At 46.3% G+C, this 24667-nt stretch overlaps 1 protein-coding gene across 1 annotated transcript in view; it reads left to right on the forward strand.

The window, feature by feature from the left end:
- The window catches only part of AHCY (adenosylhomocysteinase), a 124734-nt gene that overhangs the window by 61359 nt on the left and 38708 nt on the right, over positions 1–24667 (forward strand). The window contains exons 7-8 of the mRNA XM_069243818.1: positions 9195–9282; positions 12151–12268. Of these exons, the coding sequence (XP_069099919.1) occupies positions 9195–9282; positions 12151–12268 (206 nt within the window). The remainder of the gene's footprint in view (positions 1–9194; positions 9283–12150; positions 12269–24667) is intronic.

Below are 24667 nucleotides of genomic sequence, written 5' to 3' on the forward strand. Positions count from 1 at the left end.
AAGGGGTCTCTCCCTTATGCCAATTTCCAAATAAAAAATAAAAACTCCCTGGTGTCTAGTGGTTTCTATCCCCCTTCGGGTTCTGACGTGTAATTCTTTGCTCTGTTTTCGACTCGCCCGTTCCAAGATTTTTCTATTCAGCGGTATTGTACATTTAATCAGGTTTTCTGACACTCCCATCGACTATTTCTCATTTGTAAGTTGCAGTTTTTTCAACTGTCCGCTCTTCGTGACTGAGGTCAGTCGGGCCGTTAAGCCTTGAAACCTTTGGCACCAGAAAGAATGTAAGCCCTATGGAACAGACACCATTTTGGTTCGCCTCCTATGTGCCATTTGAATTACCCTTACACCCATCGTCATTAGGTGTTTAACTTGTGCCTCTCGCTGGACCATCAAGAGGCTACCTGTTAGGCATGTTGGTTGTTGTGGTCTAAGAAGAAGCTCCAAGTTTGTGCTAGAGATGGCGCGCAGATCTCCAGATGGCACCCTGGTTATTTTCGGAGAAGAGCATGCGCAGGAAGAGCCCCACCAAGAAGCCATCTCCATTGAGAAATCTGTTTCAGTCATCCAATCTGACATCGGGAGCCGAGAACTGACATGAGCGCGAATAGTGAGTACAGTGGCCCCACCTCTTACCACAAAACCTCCAAAAAGACTCCATACCGAGGTCACTGGACCACCACTGCATTCAAGCCATGGTCGGTCTCTGAAATAAACTTCGGTTGCCTTGCCCATCGGCTCGGCACCAAAAACCATGAAGACAGGGCTTCATCTTCGGCTCGACCTAATCAACTTTAGTCTGACCTTCCACCACCAAGCACTCTACATCCACGCATCGGATACAAGCCAACAATCTTTGGGTTTGAGTTTGGCATCTTAAAAGATCTGACTGATAATTTTGGCGCAGGAAACAAAGGAACATGTTCCTGTGGAGCATTTAGATTCAAGCCACTCCTCCACCACACCTTCGCCTATTCAACCCACATTAGAGATAGTGGATGCTAGACAGCACAAAATATATATTCAGGAAGGCACAGGATGAATTGTAGCTTCCTTGAGTTACTTTTAAAAGGAAGCTAACCTTCCAGGAGCTCCTGGACACCCCACCACTTTAAAAAAAAAAAAAAAAAAAAAACTTCTTAAGAGAAACTGTTTCCACAGAGGAGCTTGTTTTTCCTCTTCATCTTCCTCCTCCTCTCCCTCCTTCACCTTCACTTACTTCTCCTCTGTCTCATTCTCCTACTTCTCCAACTGAGGGAGACCACACTCTACAAGGGTCGTCATTATTTGAAGAACACTTTATGGAGGAGCTACCACCAGGTCAGGATCCCTGGAATTCTTATGATCCAGACCAAGTTAATACTGATCCAGACTTGTATCCGGCTAGTCCTTCCACTCCAGAGGATATTACTAGCTACCAACAAGTCATTGCTATGGCACCTGTGTATCATAATGTACCTTTACATAAGGATCCTATTGAACAGGATTTTTCTCTTAGGTATGATGTGGCATGCAAACATTTTCCAAGAGCCTGTCTGTTCTAGAATAATAATGCCAAGGGTAGATAAAAAATACAAACCATCTCCTTCTGACCCTTTATCAGATCACAAGTGCCGCCAGGCTCTAGTGGCTACTACAGCCAGGGAAATAGCTAATAGCCAGGCCACTGGAGACTCTTCCCCACCTAACAAAGATAGTAAAAAGATTGATGCAGCAGCCAAAGAGTAGCTGGGCAAGCCGCTTATCATTGGCGGATAGCCAATTCCTGAGCCCTACTCTTTAGATATGACAGAGCTCACTGGGATGAAATGGAGGAGCTGCTCCAATATCTTCCATAGGAGCATCGCAAACGTGGTCAACCATTTGTCAGAGGGGGCCAACCATTGCCGATAACTCCATTAGATGTAAGCTGGATGCAGCCGATACCGCAGCTCGAGGCATAGACACAAGTTTCCTAATCAGAAGATGTGCATGGCTTAGGTGTTCTGGGTTTGAGCCCGCAGTACAGCAAGCAGTTTTGAATATGCCTTTTTAAAAAGAACCTCTTTCGTCTGCAAGTTAATACCACCTTGAAAAAAACTAAAAAAGAACACAGGCACTGCAAAAGCCATGGGAACTCTTCAGTCACAGAGGATGTTTTTTCGCACCCACCCTATAGAGGGGGATACAAATCAACAGCTTCATCAGAACCTTCCCCCTCTCAAACCAAACATGCCTCATGTTCCTATACCAGAGGCTCTTTCAGAAGAGCATTTGGAGGTCATCATTTCAGAGACAGGGGTGATAAACTCTTGGGGCTCAGGTTCTACAATAAAACAGTGACTGCCTCAACATACCCAATCCCCATAGAACACCAGTTGGGGGACATCTTCAGGACTCTTATTCTCGATGGACACAAATGAGATAGGACCAAAGGGTCCTCTCCATTATCCAACATGGTTATTTCATGGAGCTTACAACCACACTTCCCAACACCCCTCCTCACACACACAGGATATCTCAAGAACACCTCACTTTCCTCAGAGGTACAAGCTCTCCTTTCAACAGGGGCTATAGAACCAATTCTACCCAAGTATCAAGGAACTGGAGTATGTTTGCTATATTTCCTAATTCCAAAAAAGGATGGGTCATTCAGAACCATCTTAGATATCAGGCCTCTAAATCAATACATTCTTTCAGAATATTTCCACATGTTCACTCTTCAGGGATGTCATTTCACTCCTTCAACAGGGAGATTTAATGACCGCTTTAGACCTCAGAGATGCATACTTAGTTTTCCATCCATCCAACACAACACATATATTTAAGATTTGTGATTGCTGGCAAACATTGAGTTCAGTGTTCTACCTTTTGGGGTCACAACTGCTACCAGGATGTTTACCAAATGCCTAGCAGTGATTGCAGCACATCTCAGATGACAAAAGATTTGTCTTTACACACCTGGACAACTGTGTAAGTCCCACACCCACACATAAATTACAGTGAACCTTCTTCACTCGTTGGGGTCCACAATCAACTTTGTAAAATCTCATCTTCAGTCTCTCCAGGTTCAACCATATCTAGGGGTCATTCTCAACACTCCACCAGGGTTAGCATACTCCATTGCAGCTGGTTTATAAAGCTTCCAGTATCTGCTTACTCACTTTCAACACAGTAACACTCACACAGTCAAAACTGTAATGTGGCTCTTAAGTATGTCATCCTGCATTGCTGTCGTACCCTATGCCAGACTCCATGTGCTTCAGCTACAGCAATGTCGTGTCATCAGTGGTCTGTCACAGGGTTGACTTCAGGATCTAGTAAGACCGCCAGACTTACCACTCTGCAATGGTGGAACTCCGCTAAGCTTCTTAGGAGGGGAGCCCTTTCGAGACACTGTGCCTCGACTCATTCTGACCACAGATGCATTCTTGACAGGTTGGGGAGCACATTTTCAAAACTTCACAGTGCAAGGTCTTTGGGATTGCACAAATTGTTCCATTCACATCAACTATCTGGAGCTTCAAGCTGTTTCTAGCCCTCAAAGCTTTCCTACCTCACACATAGTTGTCCTAGTCTGGACAGACACTATGAATGACAGCCACGTATTATCTACGAAAACAGAGGGAGGCCCGATCTTTCCAGTTATCACAACTGGCAAAAAACAATATGGAAATAGGTTCATCACCACCACATTCACCTACTAGTAGAGTACCTCCCAAGGACGACAATGCCTTTGCAGACCTGCTCCACAGGATGCATCAACAAGTCCACAAATGGTAACTCCACCCACAAGTCCTTCAAAAATACTTCCAATGGTGAGGATATCCTCAAACACCTTTTCGCCACAGAATAGAACGCAAAAATGCCCAAACTTCGTGTCCAGGTACCCTCACCCTCTTCAAGGACAATGCTGTATGGATGAACTGGTCAGGGATATTTGCTTACGCTTTTCCCCTCTCCCACTCATTCCATTTCTGGTTTGCAAGTTCAAACAGACGTCACTAACTAGGATACTGGTAGCGCCTACATGGGCACGACAACCTTAGTTCACAACACTTGTGGACCGCTTGCAAGATCCTCATGAGAAGCTCACAACATGCTGGATCTTCTCACAGGATCACACAGATCAGGCATCCAGACCCCAAATTGCTCAATTTAGTGATATGGCTCCTGAAGCCATAGAATTTACTTATCTTAATTTACCTCCTGAATGTATGGAAATATGGAAGGAGGCGCGCAGACTGACAACTAGAGAATGTTATGTAGCAAAATGGAAGCATTTTGTTTGCTACTGCCAGTCCAAACACATTTATCCAATTAAGGCATCTGTCCAAGAAATAATTTGCTGCTTGCTTCATTTGCAGCAAACTAACTTGCCTTACAATGCAATCAGATTACATCTTGCCGCTATAGCTGCATACTTAGAAAATAGATAACACATACCATTATTTAGAATTCCTATTATAAAAACTTTCAGGGAAGGACTTAAGTGTATTTCCACCTAGATTTTCACCTGTTCCATTGTGGAATCTTAACATTGTACTCACTAAGCTCATGGGCCCTCCTTTGGAGCCACCTCACTCATGTCCAATTCAGTTTTTTTCATGGAAGGTAACTTTTCTGGTTGTAATCACATCACTTAGACATGTCCGTGAGCTCCAGGCATTAGTTCCAGAGGAACCTTTCTTTCAAATTCATAAGGATAAGCAGTGCCTAATTTGTAAATAAAAATGTACAGGTGCTGAAAGCCCTCCTCCTAAACACGCGGCTGCTGCAATTAAATGTGGGAACATGGAATATTGAGGCAGTATAATCCCGAAGCCATCTCGGGCCTCTTCAATCCATTTAAAGCCACTCCCTGCCCCTTCAGCTCACTCCTTCAGCATTCTACTTTCTCCCATTGTGACGCATTTTCGTTTTTCTCTTCCTCCATCTTTCTCATGTGTCTTTTGCTCACAGCAAATGCTTGGGGCAGAAGAATAAGCGCCGGTCCTCAAAAATGAGTGTAAGGTGGTCCTTCACACAAATCCAAGATTCGTACCAAAAGTGGTGTCTCAATTTCATAATCAATCAAACCATTGATTTGCCACTTTTTCCCCCCCAACAATCTGTTAGTAGCAGAGAGGGCACTCCACACTTTAGATGGAAAGAGGGCACTCGTACTATATTGACAGAACAAAAGGTAGGAAAACAAAATAACTTGGTGACTTTTGCTTTTCCATTCAAGGGCAATCCAATTTCAAAAAATGGCATAGCTAGATGGATTGTTAAATGTATACAAACATGTTCTGTTAAGGCAAAAAGACAATTGCTACAAACTACTAGTGCGCATTCCACTAGTGAAAAAGGTGCTGCTAGAGCATTTTTGGGAAATATTCCTTTAGCTGACATATGCAGAGCAGCTACTTGGTTTACACCACACATTCACAAAGCATTATTGTGTAGATGTACAAGCACAACAGCAAGCAAAATGTAGGACAAGTTGTCCTAAGAACACTTTTGCAGACAACTGCAACTCCCACAGGCTAGCCACTGCTTTTTGCAGGGACTGCCCTACAATCTGTGCAAACATGTGGATCTACAGCCTCGCATGCCACCGAATGGAAAAGATTACTTACCCAGTAGACCTCTGTTCATGGTATGTAGTGCTGTAGACTCACAAGCGCCTACCATCCTCCCCGGACGCCTATGGCTGTTGCAGTTAGTATTTGTATCTGTTTGTACATAGGTAGATACACTTGTATGAACAGCTTTTCTCATACTCCCTTCTCATTCCGCTTTCTCACCCACCTGCTGGTAAATAAAAATCTAACAAATTACTTGCTGCCATGCGCAGTATTACCAAGAGGGAGGAGTCACTCGATCCAGTGACTGGAAAAACTTATTCTGGGAAGAAAAAGAACTTGTAGCACTTCAGACCCAACACTAGATGCCAGGATAATGCAAAGCATGTGGATCTACAGCACTACGTGCCAAGGACAGATGTCTACTGGGTAAGTAACCGTTTCCTTTCTACTTTACATGCCCAATTTCTTCAAGTGACTTACAACATGCTTTAATTTTGGGGTTTTTGGTGGCTGTGAAAGGAACGTGACCAATGTCAACTTAGACATTCAGTATCTGAATTGACTGAATTTGAAAAGGGCATTTATTTTTGTGATGTGACTCCCTTGTTTGCGGGGGGGGGGGCAAATGTGTGGCCGAAAAACTCTCAAATGATGAGCTGAGCAGATCTAGTCTTAATATTCTAGAGAGCAGCCACTTTGTCATAGCCGTGATCGCTCAGTACAGCTGAAGTTTTCATCTGTCTTCAGTCTTTTGCAAGCAAACTGTAGGAAGCTGGCCTGGTGTGTGGTGGGTACGTAAGGTACTTGCACCTTATACCAGGTCCAGGTACCCCCTCTTAGTGAAGTGTAGGCAGTGTCTAGAAGCCAGGCTCTCTAGAGGTAGCTGTGGATGAGCAGCCAAGGCTTATCTAGGAGACGTGCAAAGCTCATGCAATACCTCTGTAGTCACACAGTACTCACACACATGAAAGAAAACACTCAGTTGTACAAAAATAAAGGTACTTTATTTTTAGGACACAATACAACAAAATGCTAGAAGGGCAACCCTTCTATAGGAGGTAAGGAATACACTGAATATAAATACACTAACAATCAGAAATAGGCATAGAAAAGGTTAGAAAACAGTGCAAATAGCAATAACCAATAGTGTCCCCAAACCATATACTAAAAAATATGGAATACGAGCACAGGGCTTCCAACCTAGGCAAGTGGAATATGTAAAGGGGAGCTGGGAGTACTAGAAAACCAGAGGTGTATGTAACTCTGCACCCCCCAGCAACCAGGAAAGCAGGAGCAAATCACTGGATTTTCCCCAAACCACCCTAAAGGAGGAAAAAGACACCCAGACAAGACTGCAAGAAACGAGCAGTGGATTCCTGAAGATGATGACCTCTGGAGAGAGGGGTCAAAGTCCAAAAGTCAGTGGAGTCCAGGAGGAATAGGAGCTACTACCAACCCAGCTGTACTTGCAGGAGTTGGTCGATGGTGAGGAAGAGCTGGTTAGTACTGCAGCCCTGGAGCCAGAGAAGAGTTCCTGATGGATGCAGAAAATGTCCCACGCTGAAGTGAAGATTGCAGACTGGTGTCAGTGCAGGAATTCCACCAACAAACTTTTGTCAAAGGCAAACTCGTGGTTAGTGGAAAAGTGGTGCTGCCGGGGACCATCAAGGGCCAGGAGGACTCAACCCAGGAGAGGAAGCCACAGGGGACCCTGGGCATTGCAGAGTCTCCACAGGAGCAGAGGCAGCACCCACAGGATAGGGACACAAGTCGCAGAAGATGCCCAAGCAACAATACGGAAAGTGGATCCCACGCCGCAGCAGAGCAATGCAGAAGGCTGAGCATCACAGGCAGGAGTGCTGGGGACTGGAGCTACACATCTCCTGAAGATCCCTTGTAGGAGATGTAAACAAGCCTTGGCAGCTGCAAGAGATTCAGTGCACAGGGGTACTGTCCTGCGTGGGAAGGCAGGGGCTAACCTCCACCAAGATTGGACAGCTAGCAGAGGGGACCAAGAGGACTACTCTGGACCACCACCCGTGATGCAGGATCCACGCAACTCAAGATGAGGGGAGATCCACGCACCCAGTCGTTGTTTGCAGCAGGTTCCTGCGGATGCAGGGGAGTGACCCCTTCACTCGAAAGGAAATTCCTTCTTGTGCAGGCTGAAGAGTTGCTGTCTTCTGAGGATGCATGGCCGGGGAAATGTTGCAAAGCTGGCAGGAGCAGTTACCGTCCCAGTGGCTAGAAGTTGAAGTGGAGGTTGCAGAGGAATCCTGCTGGAGTCTTACAAGCCGAATCTGAGGACCCACCCAAGAGAGAGAGACCCTAAATAGCCCTGAAAGGGGGATTGGTCACGTAGCCAGGTAAGCACCTATCGGGAGGGGGCTCTGACGTCATCTGCCTGGCCACTCAGATGCTGCCAGTTCCCTGCCAAACTTGGAAACAAGGTGGCAGAACCCAGGAACCCCCTGGAGGAGCTCTGAGCACCACTCCTGGGTTGGTGATGGACAGGGGAGTGGTCACTCCCCTTTCCATTGTCAAGTTTCGTGTCAGAGCAGGACTGGGGGGTCCCTGAACCGGTGTGGACTGTTTAATGCTCAGAGGGCACCAAATGTGCCCTTCAAAGAATACCAATGGCTTCGGGAGGCTACCCCTCCCAAGCCAGACACCTATTTCCAAAGGAAGAGGGTGTAACACCCCTCTCCCAAAGAAAATCCTTGGGCTTGGTCAGATGAAGCAGCAGGAGGGCAGAAACCTGTCTGATTGGTGGCAGCAGCTTGGGCTGCCCGGAAAACCCTGTAAGACTTGTAGCAATAATGGGGATCCTCTGAGCCCCCAGAGTGCATGGAGTCATACTTCCAATACTTGCAACAGTATTGGGGCATGATTCCGACATGCTTGATACCAAACATGCGCAGGTTCGGAGTTACCATTATGTAACTGGACATAGGTAGTGATCTAAGTCCAGCACACACGTAATATGGGGTCACGCATTCTCAAAGTCCAGGAAAATGGATCTGGAGTTAGTGGGGGCACCTCTGTTAGTTCAGGGGTGCCCTCACACACATGTACCTGCACCCTGCCTTCTGGGCTGAGAGGGCCTACCATAGGGGTGAATTTATAGTGACCTGGTGCAGTGACCTGTAGTGAAAACGGGTGCATTCACCTGTTTCACGCAGACTGCAATGGCAGGCCTGCAGAACTCTTTCCATGGGCTCCCTATAGGTGGCAGAATAAGTGCTGTAGCCCATAGGGATCCCCTAGAACCCCAATGCCCTGGGTACCTAGGTACCATATACTAGGGACTTACATGGGGGGGGGACCAGTATGCCAATTGTGGGAAGAAAATGGTAGTTACCAAGTTAGAAGGGAGAGAGCATAACCACTGGGGTCTTGGTTAGCAGGATCCCAGTGGACACAGTCAAACACACGGACAGAAAATGGGGGTAACCGCGCCAAGAAGGAGTGCACTTTCCTACACAAACATTTTGCTTTAACTAGTGAGTCACTGAGGCTGACTTGTGGATCATTGTTCATTTTTTTTTATTGACTTAATCTCTGAAGTGGACTTCTGGGTCAGTTGCGCACCGTCGTTGTGAGGATGTTTCACTTTGCTTGAACTAAAATGTTTTTTCCTTTCAGGTTATGAAGTTACTACCATGGACGAAGCTTGCAAAGAGGGAAATATCTTTGTTACCACCACAGGGTGCACTGGCATTATAGACGGCAGGTATGGATACTTCTCATAGGACAGTTTGAATCCACTTTCGTCAGTCTGCATCTGCACTGTTAAGTTGTGTAACTTTCAGATCTTTAGTCTCTAACTGTGGACCACCCATGTGCCTTTCTCCCACTCCATCTAATGTCTGTGTCTCTTTCCGTCACAAATTTAATCCAAGTGGGCTTGCATTACACACAGTTCTACTGGTAGCTGTTTGTGTCCCAGTGAGCCGTTCTATTGGTTCCTGCCCCTTTTTAGTGGACTTCTTTCACTGATGCAATTGAAACTTGGAAGAACATCTTCACCGTGAACTTAATTGTGCCATCCTTTAATAGTGAGCTCTGCTTTTCTCTTTGCTCTATCTATATACTATTGTTTTCATTTTGTAATACCTTCTTTCTATCTATTCACTGCTGTATTTCTGTTAAATGTTGTCGTTTGATATGATTTATTTATGCATACCTTGCTTAAACCTTCATTCCGTCCACGTTTCCAAATTGGAGTAGAATACATTTTGACAGGGTGCTTGCTGATTACATTCACCTGTTGAATAGTATGTGCTCAAGCAGTTTCAATATAGGCTCAATGTATTGTTACGAGGTCAACTATAGTCAATAGACCATATTTGTCATTCAATCATATGTTTATAGTTTAACAAAGGAATGCTCATGTGGTTTTTAGAATGTGGAGCAAGAAAATACGAACACATGTTTCTAACTTATTATTAAGCCATTGACAGTCAGCACAGATCTTTGAACAGATTCACCTACGATGTGTAAAAAGCCTCTTGATGCAGCAATCATAAGAATCAACATATGGTCAGCTTCCAGGTTTTTCTCAAAGTAAAGAGCTCTGGGCCACAATACAGATTGTAAAAGTAATGTTATACAACACGTATTATTTTGACAGTGTACTTTAATATCCAGAGAATACACACATTGCAAGGACATCTACAAAGATGTTAATGCCACACAGGGTATTTGTTACCTTTCAGTGATACAGTCCTATTACTGTGTTTAATGTTTGTATTGACAACTGACATGTACTTTTTAGAAATCTACTTAATAACTGTTTATCACTACAATCAAAACAAGTGAACCTGCCAGAGGAGCAACTGCGTATGCCCAGCCCTAAGAAATGAGAGCTTTAAAGACATTCTAAGTTCATTTACAAAGGCTTGGAAACAGCAGATAACTTGTAAGAGACACTTTTTTTGTATTTGCAAATTCTGCAGCCACTCTGCTGAAGATTTCCAAGATTGTTGCAGCTCTCCTGGAAAAGATATTCATCTCAAATAATGTAGTTCTTGTTTGTGAGAAAGTGCTTATTTTGTGTGATCCTCCCAATTGTTTGCTGAATACTATCGCTGTTTTTTAAATTCTGCACAGATGGGCACTACTGACTTGTCCAGTATGTGCTCTGACCCTTAAAACATGGTAAAATAGTTAACTCCTAATTGGCCTATTTTATTTTCCAGTAAGTCCATACCATATGCTGCAAGAAATACTCCAGTGCCATGGAAAAGTTCAATGCCATATATAGACTGCAACACATGTTACGCTATCCACTATGATGACAAAGAACAGATGGTTTCAGGACTATTGCTGTGTAGCCTGGCTATTGCTGCTTTTTAACCTGCAAGCAAACCTCTGAAAATAATCCTTTTTGACACAAAAGAAACCTATTTTATATACTAAATAATTCACCCCTACGTAGGCCTTGTAGCACACAAGTAAGGTGTCTAGTATTTAAAAGTGGTAAGGCAACAATTTAGTGTTGTCATATACCTACAGTGACTCACCCCCTCAAAAGCTATTTTCACTGTGAAGGGCTGTAGCTGTCACATTAGAAAAGCAGAATTTGGGAAAACAACGATAAATCTTCAAATTTTGGTTTGGGCAAGCTACTGGAACAGTTAAAGTACTATTTGTAATGTTTATTAAAAAATACAGTGAAGTGCTCGTTAGATTTTAATGAATGTTTAAGAAAAGTGAATTTTAAAAAGTTTAACTTTGTCTACCTATACCTCTGGTGGGTTAATTCATTTTCTTTGAGGAGCAACCTTTTCTGGTTCCCCTTTAACAGTTCCCTGTGATGTTCATTGTGGTCATCTGTTAACTTTTGTTTTCCATAATCCCAAAGGGGACTTTTTTGGGAGCTTCGTTTTTGTAGTGAAGATGGGTATATTCCTGAATGTAATGCAGATTGAATTTCGTCTTCTCAGTCTTTATTAATTTACTCCTCTGCTCAGTCTTTATCAAAAAACTATTTTGCCCTGCCCACTTCTTGCTGATCATATTGGTTCATTTGCATCTGTTCTGCTAGTTTTCCTAGTGACATGCCCCTTTGTTTTCATGGACAACCTTTTTTTCTGCTGCACTTTACCCCTGATTGCAAAAATACAATTGTTTCCTATGGTAATTCGGCAGGGCTACTATTTGGACTTTGGGGTCTAAGTCGTATCTTACTGCCCCGTTTCCAAATACGTGAAGCTCATGACACATTTCAGCTACCTATGCATTGTCTGTCTTCTGAGTACTGTCAAGTTCATCAGTCATCTGGTGGGTAAAAAGTGAGACCCTTGCAAATGCCAGGTTTTTTAAATCTATCCCACCTGTTTCACATGCATCAAAGCAAGTCTCAGACACTTACTTCAGATCAAACCAGGGCACTGGTTACTTTGGTTATTAATTTTACCTGCAATCTAGTCCTAAAGAATAAACATAAAAAAACTTTGTTCTCTTGGAAAATTAAAATAGACCCATCAAGAGGGATTTACATGTCCTTCCTTGATGGTTAGTGAGTCTGTCAAAGGGAGGATGACGCAGCGGAAGTGTTTGTTGATTCTAAGTTTGCTCACTTTCTTTATATTCTCAGACACTTTGAACAAATGAAAGACGATTCCATTGTTTGCAATATTGGACACTTTGACTGCGAGATCGATGTAAAATGGTTGAACGAGAATGCAGCCAAGAAAGTAAACATCAAACCCCAGGTGAGGATAGGGGATCATTTATTTTTAGTTTTATCCTGGACTCCCTGTTCCCATCGTGTCCAGATTGTGGCGTTCTACCATTAATGACTTGCTTTCATTAAGAGCTTCATAACATTGTCATCTAGAAAGTCTGTATTTTCAGCACTCGAGTCAGCTGACTGTTATTTGTTTTTAAAGTTATTTGTGGCAGGTTATTTTTGTCTGACTGCATTGAGTTACCAAGAGGAAGTACCTGATTAAGCTGTCCCTCTCGGCATCTGGAGTGATTTTAGAGACAATGCAGCAGTTAGTCTTGGTTGTGAAACCCTGTTCCCTCAGCTTATTTCCAACAGCCTTCATATGTGATGCCAGAGAAACTGCAGACCCTCCTACCTACCTCCAAAAATACTTTTTAGTCCATGACAGTCTCTTCAGTGTCATCAGGGAATGGATTTAAACATAGTCCACAAAGTTCTCTAACTCGTGTATCAGTCTTAAAGTAGAAATATAGCAGTGCATAATCTGATCTGGCCAAGATTTTCAAAAGTAATGTATTCTCTGGAATAAAACCTTAGTGGGGCTGCTGGTATTTCCATTCTGTGCATTGGCATATGCTCGGCGTCCCCATGGAATTTGACTTGAGTGTTGTCTGCGCAGTGCAGCTTGGAACAGAGTTAAAAAATATATTCAAAAGTAAGGTAAAAAGTGCAAGATGCAGTAATGTAAAACTTGAGTTACTGCTGACCTACAACTAAGGAATTCAGCTGAACGTGCAGGTTACAGGGAGCTAAACGTATTGAAGGAGTGAGCAGCAGATTTGTACAAAATAGGTTAGATCATGCTTTAGCGTCAGATAAGTGTCCACTCTATATAGCTCAGAGGCTCAGTGAAAATTTGCCTTGCACAGATGTTTCCCAACCTATCTGACCCTGATTATTGTAACCTACACAGATTTCTGATCAAACAATGACAGCAAGAACCATGCTTCACTCTGGAAATCATGTAATGTACACTTGTACAATAATCAGAGCCAGTGGCATTGAATCAGTGTTTTGTGATGGAGCGATTGTTTTAGGGTGCATGCACTCAACTCCAATATCGAAGCTATCATGTGACATGGCTGAGTTAAGAAGTTTGGCTCTGAGCTGCCATCCCACAACATCCCTATGCTTAAGTCCCTTCAGTCAGAAGCAGTACAACATAAACATCCTCCACTTAGGCATCTGACAGTTTGCGCCCACCAGTAACTCCTAAGGTAGTTAGAAGGCATCACTTTTGTAAGTTTTTATTCGTCTAAGCCAAGTGCCTGACTAAAATCCAGCTTCAGTGTCCACTAGTTTGGCTTTAAGGTTAAAATTATTAAAACAGGTGACTTTTTTCAGCAGGATGACTGCATCTCAGTGCTCTCTATATCAAACAGATCCTTACTGATGCCTGAGCTTAGATTAGTTGCAGTAGATGAGATGTTAAGCAACAGCATAGTCTGATAGTGAAGTGCAGCCTGAATCTCTCTAGAAAGTACCATCTGCCAAATTACTGTGATTTACTTGACTGTTTCTATGATGTGTCCATATGTGCACTGATGTCCTGATTAATGCATGTTTCTAATACCAGAAGACAAAGTGCCTGTTGTGCTTTCTGACTCAGTCTTTGTTGCTCTGCCCTTGACAGAAGCTGCTATCTGTAACACAGCTGCAGGAGGCTATAGGAAAGTGCTCCTTTTGGCATGGTTACGCCCCCCCAACACACACCTTTTTCCTGGTATTGATGTTAACTTGACTGTGTGCTGGGATCCTGCTAACGAGGCCCCAGCACCAGTGTTTTTTCCATAAACTGTACCATTGTTTCCACTATTGGCACACACCAAAGTACCTTGTAAAAGGTACCAGTGGTACCAAGGGCTCTGTGACAAGGGAGGGTCTTTAAGGGCTGCAGCGTGTATTGCGCCACCCTAAGGGACCACTCAACAAGCACATGCACACTGCCATTGCAGATTGTGTGTGCTGATGGGTAGAAAAAGGTAAAATCGACATGACATAGGTCAGTCACCCCTCTAGCAGGCCTTACAGCCCTAAGGCAGAGTGCACTACACCACAGGTGAGAGTATGGCTGCATGAGCAATATGCCCCTGCAATGTTTAAGTGTATTCTTAGACTTTGTAAGTGCAGTGTGGCCATAGTAAGTACATGGACTTGGAAGTTTGCCATAACGCACTCCACAGCTCCATGATGGCTTCACTGAAGGCTGGGAAGTTTGGTATCAAACATCTCAGCACAATAAACCCACACTGATGCCAGAATTGGATTTATTGTACAATTCACACTGAGGGCATCTTTGAGATGCCTCCTGTATTTTTCCCAACCCTTTAGTGCAGGACTGACCAGTCTTTGCCAGCTTGCCACTAACAGACAAGCTCTGACCCCATGGGGTGAGAGCCTGTGGCTCTCTGGGGTCTGAAACAAAGCCTGTTTTGGGTGAATGTCCTTTACACTTCCCCTCTGCTAGAACTGTAGTACTTGGTGGTGAGCCTCAAAGGCTCAACCCTCCTGTTACAGTGCCCCAGGGCATTCCATCTATTGGAGATGCCAGCCACCAGGATCAAGCCCCACTTTTGGTACATGTCCAGCACGTAAATTAGGAAAAACAAGGAGTGACCGCTTCAGCTGGGACAACCCTTAAGGTGTCCAGAGCTGGAGTGACCCTCCTTGAAGAACCCTCCATCTTGGTTTGGAGGAGAGGAACCAATAGGGTTAGGAAGGTGCCTACCGCCTCAAAGAGAGTGGGTACAGTCAGGGTGTAGCCACCCTCTGGGACAGTAACTATTGGCTACTACCCTCTGACCCCTGTAACACCCCTAAATCTAGTATTTAGGGGCACCCTTTGCCCTTACTTACCAGATTCCTAGCAACCTCAAGAAGACAGAAGAAAGGACTGCGAAGCCGACTCCAGCAGTGAAGACAACAGCGGACTTGGTCCCAGCCCTTCTGGCCTACTTCAAAAAGGCGACGCATCCTGGAGGACCAGCGACTTCGACAAACCCCCAGAGGACTGCCTGGCCATTAGAGGACCAAGAACTCCCGAGAACAGCGGCCCTGTCCAGAAGAAACCTCCAAAAAGGACTACAGAACTGCCCGGATCCGCAAGCCCTGCTCACTCTGCACCCGACGCCCACTGCCAGAGTCCAGGTGGCACACCAGTCCAGAGAAGGTCCCCAGATGATTCCGACCTAGAGTCCACCCTGGGTTGGACCCCTCCTAGCCAACACGTCGCCTGCAGCCTGAATCCAGAGGACCCACCCCCACGACTGTGTTCAGGTCTGACGAAGATTCACGACGCCCAAGGAGACCCCTGCACCCGCAGCCCCCTGGCCTTGGGGAATCCAACCAACGGTCCAGCCACACCCAGCGGTCACCTCTCCTACTTGTCCAGCCTTTGGCTTCCCTAAACTTACCCAGCCTGCAGCATTTTTTGTGACCCCTGGGGTCCCCCTATTGAAAAGCATTGGGCGGCTCTGCTCTGTTTGCACCCGGCCGCCCATGAGCCGCTGACGATGTGTGTTTGGTGTAGACCTGTGCACCCCCCGTGCTGACTTAAATCCACCAGGCCTGTGTCCTGAACCTGCGGGTACTTACTGGTAATCTGCTTTATACTGGGCACCCCCAGTCCTCATGGGATTCCATTGTAAATCCAACGCCAACTCTGACCTCTGTCCCATCTAGCCCCGTGTTGCTGGTGGTGCACTTTTGCAGTCCGCCTAAACTTTGACCTGTGGACATCCTAATGCCCGAAGACTGGAATCGTAAGTTGTGTACTTACCTGTTAACTGTGCTAACACCCTCTTATAAGCCTAACTGCTTGACCACACTACCACAATAAAGAGCATTAGTATCATCTACTTTAGCCTCTCGTAAGCCTCTGGGGAACCCCTGGACTCTGTGCACACTATACCTCATTTTGGTATAGTATATACACAGCCAACTTCCTACAGAGGCTGGCTCAGTTTATGGTGTACACCTATGGTGTGGCACCCTATACTGAGCCCAGGCAACCCTTAGTGATATTGAATAGGTGTTCAGATAGCGAAAGCTCTCTAGGGCTAGCTGAGTCGAGCAGCTAAAGCTTATCTAGGAGGAATTTAGAGCACTTGCAATACCACCGTAGTCACAGTAACTTACAAGAAAGAATCACACATGTTGCAAAAAATAGTTTTCTTTATTATAGCACTACTACTAGACTAGCATTGTTATATCTCCCTTTGGAGATATCTACACACTATATATACACAAAATAACCAGCAGAAATAGAATAAAATATACAGGGCCCTGTGGAGGGGCCAAACCATATATTAAAAATAAGTGGAGTGTGAAATAGTGAACCCAACCAAGGTAAATGTGGTAGTTAGCTAGGGGCTGTAGGTAGATGAAAACACCAGAGGTAAGTCTGGTTTAAGTGTCCCCAGCAACCAGGTGCAGAGAGGTTACCCACCCAGTTGCCCCATGTAATAACACAGGGAAGTAATGGTTGGAGTTTGTGTTCCAGGACCCTTCCAGTGTAAACGAACGACATGAGGAAGGTTGAAGAGTGCCCCATCTGAGGATACCTACAAGACAGGAGTACCTACACCAGGGAACCAGGATGCCAAAGGGAGATGGGACTTTATCAGAAGTCAATGGAAGCTTTGGGTTGTCCAGCTGCCGTAGTGACCTGTTGACCAGGTCGGTGGAACCCAGGGATGGATTCTGGACATGGAGGACTTGAAAAGGAAGGAGCCAGTTTCCAGCTCCCTCCGAGGTGCCCAGGTGGTGCAAGTGGCAATGACCACCCTCCTAGAGATGAAGTTCCTGCAAGTCGGTTGAGGAAGAAGTCCAGCTGTGGGGTCCAGGAGCTGCAGAAGATCCCTGGAGTCGCCTGCTAGCTGTCTCTTGACAGTCGCCGTATTGCAGGAGGACCAGTGACCAGCCAGGTCACGAGCAAGCACTGGCAAATGCAAGCAGAAGCTGAAGAGGTATTTGTATAGTTTTGGGGACCAGCAAGGTCCAGGAGGCTGTACTTGGAGGGGGAGTCAGGGCTAACCCTCAGCACTCAGGAAGGCCACCAGAAGTCGTTTGAGCCCCCCTGAGTAACCCACAGGCGATGAACACAGGGAATCACACACAGGCCTCCGCAGCACAACAAAACAGAAGTCCACATCGCAGGAGTTGCAGGGCAAGGGTTGATCTTCGAGTTGCAGAGTGCTGGAGGCTGGGACTTACTGGCATATGAAGATCTCCTGGAGGAAGTCTCAACAAGCAAGAGCAACAGATACGTTGCACAGGGGTTCTAGTACAGAGGCAGGGGCCCACAGTCTCCCAAGTTGGTCAGGACACAAGCAGGACTCGGAGGAAGCCACAGACCCCACCGCCTGTAATGCAGAGTGTAAGGAAATGCCTCCTTGGCATGGTTGCCCCCTGACATTTTGCCTTTGCTGATGCTATGTTTACAATTGAAAGTGTGCTGAGGCCTGCTAACCAGGCCCCAGCACCAGTGTTCTTTCCCTAACCTGTACTTTTGTATCCACAATTGGCAGACCCTGGCATCCAGATAAGTCCCTTGTAACTGGTACTTCTAGTACCAAGGGCCCTGATGCCAAGGAAGGTCTCTAAGGGCTGCAGCATGTCTTATGCCACCCTAGAGACCTCTCACTCAGCACAGACACACTGCTTGCCAGCTTGTGTGTGCTGGTGAGAACAAAACGAGTAAGTCGACATGGCACTCCCCTCAGGGTGCCATGCCAGCCTCTCACTGCCTATGCAAGTATAGGTCAGTCACCCCTCTAGCAGGCCTTACAGCCCTAAGGCAGGGTGCACTATACCATAGGTGAGGGTACCAGTGCATGAGCATGATACCCCTACAGTGTCTAAACAAAACCTTAGACATTGTAAGTGCAGGGTAGCCATAAGAGTATATGGTCTGGGAGTTTGTCAAACACGAACTCCACAGCACCATAATGGCTACACTGAAAACTGGGAAGTTTGGTATCAAACTTCTCAGCACAATAAATGCACACTGATGCCAGTATACATTTTATTGCAAAATACACCCCAGAGGGCACCTTAGAGGTGCCCCCTGAAACTTAACCGACTATCTGTGTAGGCTGACTAGTTCCAGCAGCCTGCCACACTAGAGACATGTTGCTGGCCCCATGGGGAGAGTGCCTTTGTCACTCTGGCCAGTAACAAAGCCTGCACTGGGTGGAGATGCCAACACCTCCCCCAGGCAGGAGCTGTAACACCTGGCGGTGAGCCTCAAAGGCTCACCCCTTTGTCACAGCCCAGCAGTGCACTCCAGCTTGCTGGAGTTGCCCGCCCCCTCCGGCCACGGCCCCCACTTTTGGCGGCAAGGCTGGAGGGAACAAAGAAAGCAACAAGGAGGAGTCACTGGCCAGTCAGGACAGCCCCTAAGGTGTCCTGAGCTGAGGTGACTCTAACTTTTAGAAATCCTCCATCTTGCAGATGGAGGATTCCCCCAATAGGGTTAGGATTGTGACCCCCTCCCCTTGGGAGGAGGCACAAAGAGGGTGTACCCACCCTCAGGGCTAGTAGCCATTGGCTACTAACCCCCCAGACCTAAACACGCCCTTAAATTTAGTATTTAAGGGCTACCCTGAACCCTAGAAAATTAGATTCCTGCAAACTACAAGAAGAAGGACTGCCTAGCTGAAAACCCCTGCAGAGGAAGACCAGAAGACGACAACTGCCTTGGCTCCAGAAACTCACCGGCCTGTCTCCTGCCTTCCAAAGAACTCTGCTCCAGCGACGCCTTCCAAGGGACCAGCGACCTCCGAATCCTCTGAGGACTGCCCTGCTTCGAAAAAAGACAAGAAACTCCCGAGGACAGCGGACCTGCTCCAAAAAGACTGCAACTTTGTTTCAAGGAGCAGCTTTAAAGACCCTGCAATCTCCCCGCAAGAAGCGTGAGACTTGCAACACTGCACCCGGCGACCCCGACTCGGCTGGCGGAGAACCAACACCTCAGGGAGGACCCCCGGACTACTCTACGACTGTGAGTACCAAAACCTGTCCCCACTGAGCCCCCACAGCGCCGCCTGCAGAGGGAATCCCGAGGCTTCCCCTGACCGCGACTCTCTGAAACCTCAGTCCCGACGCCTGGAAAAGACCCTGCACCCGCAGCCCCCAGGACCTGAAGGACCGGACTTTCACTGCAGAAGTGACCCCCAGGAGTCCCTCTCCCTTGCCCAAGTGGAGGTTTCCCCGAGGAAGCCCCCCCCTTGCCTGCCTGCAGCGCTGAAGAGATCCGTTGATCTCTCATAGACTAACATTGCAAACCCGACGCTTGTTTCTACACTGCACCCGGCCGCCCCCGCGCTGCTGAGGGTGAAATTTCTGTGTGGGCTTGTGTCCCCCCCCGGTGCCCTACAAAACCCCCCTGGTCTGCCCTCCGAAGACGCGGGTACTTACCTGCAAGCAGACCGGAACCGGGGCACCCCCTTCTCTCCATTCTAGCCTATGCGTTTTGGGCACCACTTTGAACTCTGCACCTGACCGGCCCTGAGCTGCTGGTGTGGTAACTTTGGGGTTGCTCTGAACCCCCAACGGTGGGCTACCTTGGACCAAGAACTGAACCCTGTAAGTGTCTTACTTACCTGGTAAAACTAACAAAAACTTACCTCCCCCAGGAACTGTGAAAATTGCACTAAGTGTCCACTTTTAAAGTAGCTATTTGTGAATAACTTGAAAAGTATACATGCAATTGAAATGATTCAAAGTTCCTAATGTACTTACCTGCAATACCTTTCAAACAAGATATTACATGTTAAATTTGAACCTGTGGTTCTTAAAATAAACTAAGAAAAGCTATTTTTCTATACAAAACCTATTGACTGGATTTGTCTCCGAGTGTGTGTACCTCCTTTATTGTCTGTGTATGTACAACAAATGCTTAACACTACTCCTTGGATAAGCCTACTGCTCGACCACACTACCACAAAATAGAGCATTAGTATTATCTCTTTTTACCACTATTTTACCTCTAAGGGGAACCCTTGGACTCTGTGCATGCTATTCCTTACTTTGAAATAGCACATACAGAGCCAACTTCCTACATTGGTGGATCAGCGGTGGGGTACAAGACTTTGCATTTGCTGGACTACTCAGCCAATACCTGATCACACGACAAATTCCAAAATTGTCATTAGAAATTGATTTTTGCAATTTGAAAAGTTTTCTAAATTCTTAAGACCTGCTAGGGCCTTGTGTTAGATCCTGTTTAGCATTTCTTTTAGAGTTTAAAAGTTTGTAAAAGTTTGAATTAGATTCTAGAACCAGTTGTAGTTTCTTAAAAAGTATTCCAACTTTTAGAAGCAAAATGTCTAGCACAGATGTGACTGTGGTGGAACTCGACACCACACCTTACCTCCATCTTAAGATGAGGGAGCTAAGGTCACTCTGTAAAATAAAGAAAATAACAATGGGCCCCAAACCTACCAAAATACAGCTCCAGGAGCTTTTGGCAGAGTTTGAAAAGGCCAACCCCTCTGAGGGTGGCAACTCAGAGGAAGAGGATAGTGACTTGGAGGAAAATTCCCCCCTACCAGTCCTATCTAGGGAGAACAGGGTCTCTCAAACCCTGACTCCAAAAATAATAGTCAGAGATGCTGGTTCCCTCACAGGAGAGACCAACACCTCTGAAATCACTGAGGATAACTCCAGTGAAGAGGACATCCAGTTAGCCAGGATGGCCAAAAGATTGGCTTTGGAAAGACAGATCCTAGCCATAGAGAGGGAAAGACAAGAGATGGGCCTAGGACCCATCAATGGTGGCAGCAACATAAATAGGGTCAGAGATTCTCCTGACATGTTGAAAATCCCTAAAGGGATTGTAACTAAATATGAAGATGGTGATGACATCACCAAATGGTTCACAGCTTTTGAGAGGGCTTGTGTAACCAGAAAAGTGAACAGATCTCACTGGGGTGCTCTCCTTTGGGAAATGTTCACAGGAAAGTGTAGGGATAGACTCCTCACACTCTCTGGAAAAGATGCAGAATCTTATGACCTCATGAAGGGTACCCTGATTGAGGGCTTTGGATTCTCCACTGAGGAGTATAGGATTAGATTCAGGGGGGCTCAAAAATCCTCGAGCCAGACCTGGGTTGACTTTGTAGACTACTCAGTAAAAACACTAGATGGTTGGATTCAAGGCAGTGGTGTAAGTAATTATGATGGGCTGTACAATTTATTTGTGAAAGAACACCTGTTAAGTAATTGTTTCAATGATAAACTGCATCAGCATCTGGTAGACCTAGGACCAATTTCTCCCCAAGAATTGGGAAAGAAGGCGGACCATTGGGTCAAGACTAGGGTGTCCAAAACTTCCACAGGGGGTGACCAAAAGAAAGGGGTCACAAAACCTCCCCAGGGGAAAGGTGGTGAGACAGCCAAAAATAAAAATAGTCAAGAGTCTTCTAAAGGCCCCCAAAAACCTGCACAGGAGGGTGGGCCCAGAGCCTCTTCACAAAACAATCCTGGGTACAAGGGTAAAAACTTTGATCCCAAAAAGGCCTGGTGTCGAAACTGTAGTCAGTCTGGACACCAAACAGGAGACAAGGCCTGTCCCAAGAAAAATTCCACTCCAAACTCCCATCCAGGTAACACTGGAATGGCTAGTCTCCAAGTGGGATCAACAGTGTGCCCAGAGCAAATCAGGGTCCACACTGAAGCTACTCTAGTCTCTGAGGGTGGGGTGGATTTAGCCACACTAGCTGCCTGGCCGCCTAACATGCAAAAATACAGGCAGCAGCTCTTTATTAATGGGACAAGTGTAGAGGGCCTGAGGGATACAGGTGCCAGTGTCACCATGGTGACAGAGAAACTGGTTTCCCCTGGCCAATACCTGACTGGAAAAACTTATACAGTCACCAATGCTGACAATCAAACTAAAGCACATCCCATGGCAATGGTAACTTTAGAATGGGGAGGGGTCAATGGCCTGAAACAGGTGGTGGTCTCCTCAAACATCCCAGTAGACTGTCTGCTTGGAAATGACCTGGAGTCCTCAGCATGGGCTGAGGTAGAACTAAAAACCCATGCAGCCATGCTGGGTATCCCTGAACTGGTGTGTGTAAAAACAAGAGCACAATGCAAGGCACAGGGTGAAAAAGTAGAGCTGGAGTCTGGAAGAAAGGCCCAGCCTACCAAGAGAAAAGGAAAGTCAGTTGGGAAACCAGCTGCAACACAGTCAGAAAAAGAGAACCTCTCTTCTCAGGAAGAAGTTCTGCCCTCTGAGGGAACTGAGCCTTTGGAGCTTGAACCTTATCAGGTTGAGCTCTTAGGCCCAGGGGGACCCTCAAGGGAGGAGCTGTGTAAGGGACAAGAAACCTGTCCCTCTCTTGAAGGCCTTAGGCAGCAAGCTGCTGAAGAGTCCAAGGGCAAGAAAAATGGAACACATAGGGTCTATTGGGAAGATGGACTCCTGTACACTGAGGCCAGAGACCCCAAACCTGGTGCCACTAGGAGAGTGGTAGTGCCTCAGTCGTTCAGAGAGTTTATTCTGACCTTAGCCCATGATATTCCCCTTGCTGGGCATTTGGGACAAACCAAGACGTGGGAGAGGTTAGTCAACCACTTCTACTGGCCCAATATGTCCCAGAAGGTTAAGGAGTTTTGCCTCTCCTGCCCCACCTGTCAATCCAGTGGTAAGACAGGTGGGCACCCAAAGGCCCCCCTCATTCCACTTCCAGTGGTGGGGGTCCCCTTTGAAAGAGTGGGTGTGGACATAGTTGGTCCACTGGAACCTCCCACAGCCTCAGGAAATATGTACATCCTAGTAGTAGTGGATCATGCTACTAGGTATCCTGAAGCTATTCCCCTTAGGTCGACTACTGCCCCTGCAGTAGCCAAGGCCCTCATTGGTATCTTTACCAGAGTGGGTTTCCCTAAGGAGGTGGTGTCTGACAGAGGTACCAACTTCATGTCAGCATACCTAAAACACATGTGGAATGAGTGTGGAGTGACTTACAAATTCACTACACCATACCATCCACAAACTAATGGCTTAGTTGAGAGATTCAACAAGACATTAAAAGGCATGATCATGGGGCTCCCAGAAAAACTCAAAAGGAGATGGGATGTCCTCTTGCCATGTCTGCTTTTTGCTTACAGAGAGGTGCCACAGAAGGGAGTAGGATTCTCACCCTTTGAACTTCTGTTTGGTCACCCTGTAAGGGGACCACTTGCTCTTGTTAAAGAAGGCTGGGAGAGACCTCTTCACGAGCCTAAACAAGACATAGTGGACTATGTACTCGGCCTTCGCTCTAGAATGGCAGAGTACATGGAAAAGGCAACCAAAAACCTTGAGGCCAGCCAACAGCTCCAGAAGTTTTGGTATGACCAAAAGGCTGCACTGGTTGAGTTCCAACCAGGGCAGAAAGTCTGGGTTCTGGAGCCTGTGGCTCCCAGGGCACTCCAGGACAAATGGAGTGGCCCTTACCCAGTGCTAGAAAGGAAGAGTCAGGTCACCTACCTGGTGGACCTGGGCACAAGCAGGAGCCCCAAGAGGGTGATCCATGTGAACCGCCTTAAGCTCTTCCATGACAGGGCTGATGTGAATCTGTTGATGGTAACAGATGAGGATCAGGAGGCAGAGAGTGAACCTCTCCCTGATCTTCTGTCATCAGACCCAAAAGATGGCTCAGTAGATGGAGTGATCTACTCAGACACCCTCTCTGGCCAACAGCAAGCTGATTGTAGGAGAGTCCTACAACAGTTCCCTGAACTCTTCTCCTTAACCCCTGGTCAGACACACCTGTGTACCCATGATGTGGACACAGGAGACAGCATGCCTGTCAAAAACAAAATCTTTAGACAGTCTGACCATGTTAAGGAAAGCATCAAGGTGGAAGTCCACAAGATGCTAGAATTGGGAGTAATTGAGCGCTCTGACAGCCCCTGGGCTAGCCCAGTGGTCTTAGTCCCCAAACCTCACACCAAAGATGGAAAGAAAGAGATGAGGTTTTGTGTGGATTACAGAGGGCTCAATTCTGTCACCAAGACAGATGCTCATCCAATTCCCAGAGCTGATGAGCTCATAGATAAATTAGGTGCTGCCAAATTCTTAAGTACCTTTGACTTGACAGCAGGGTACTGGCAAATAAAAATGGCACCTGGAGCAAAAGAGAAAACAGCATTCTCCACACCTGATGGGCATTATCAGTTTACTGTTCTGCCCTTTGGTTTAAAGAATGCCCCTGCCACCTTCCAAAGGTTGGTGAATCAAGTCCTTGCTGGCTTGGAGTCCTTTAGCACAGCTTATCTTGATGATATTGCTGTCTTTAGCTCCACCTGGCAGGATCACCTGGTCCACCTGAAGAAGGTTTTGAAGGCCCTGCAATCTGCAGGCCTCTCTATCAAGGCATCCAAATGC

Source organism: Pleurodeles waltl, chromosome 7 (genome assembly GCF_031143425.1).
Source record: "Pleurodeles waltl isolate 20211129_DDA chromosome 7, aPleWal1.hap1.20221129, whole genome shotgun sequence".
Taxonomy (NCBI): domain Eukaryota; kingdom Metazoa; phylum Chordata; class Amphibia; order Caudata; family Salamandridae; genus Pleurodeles; species Pleurodeles waltl.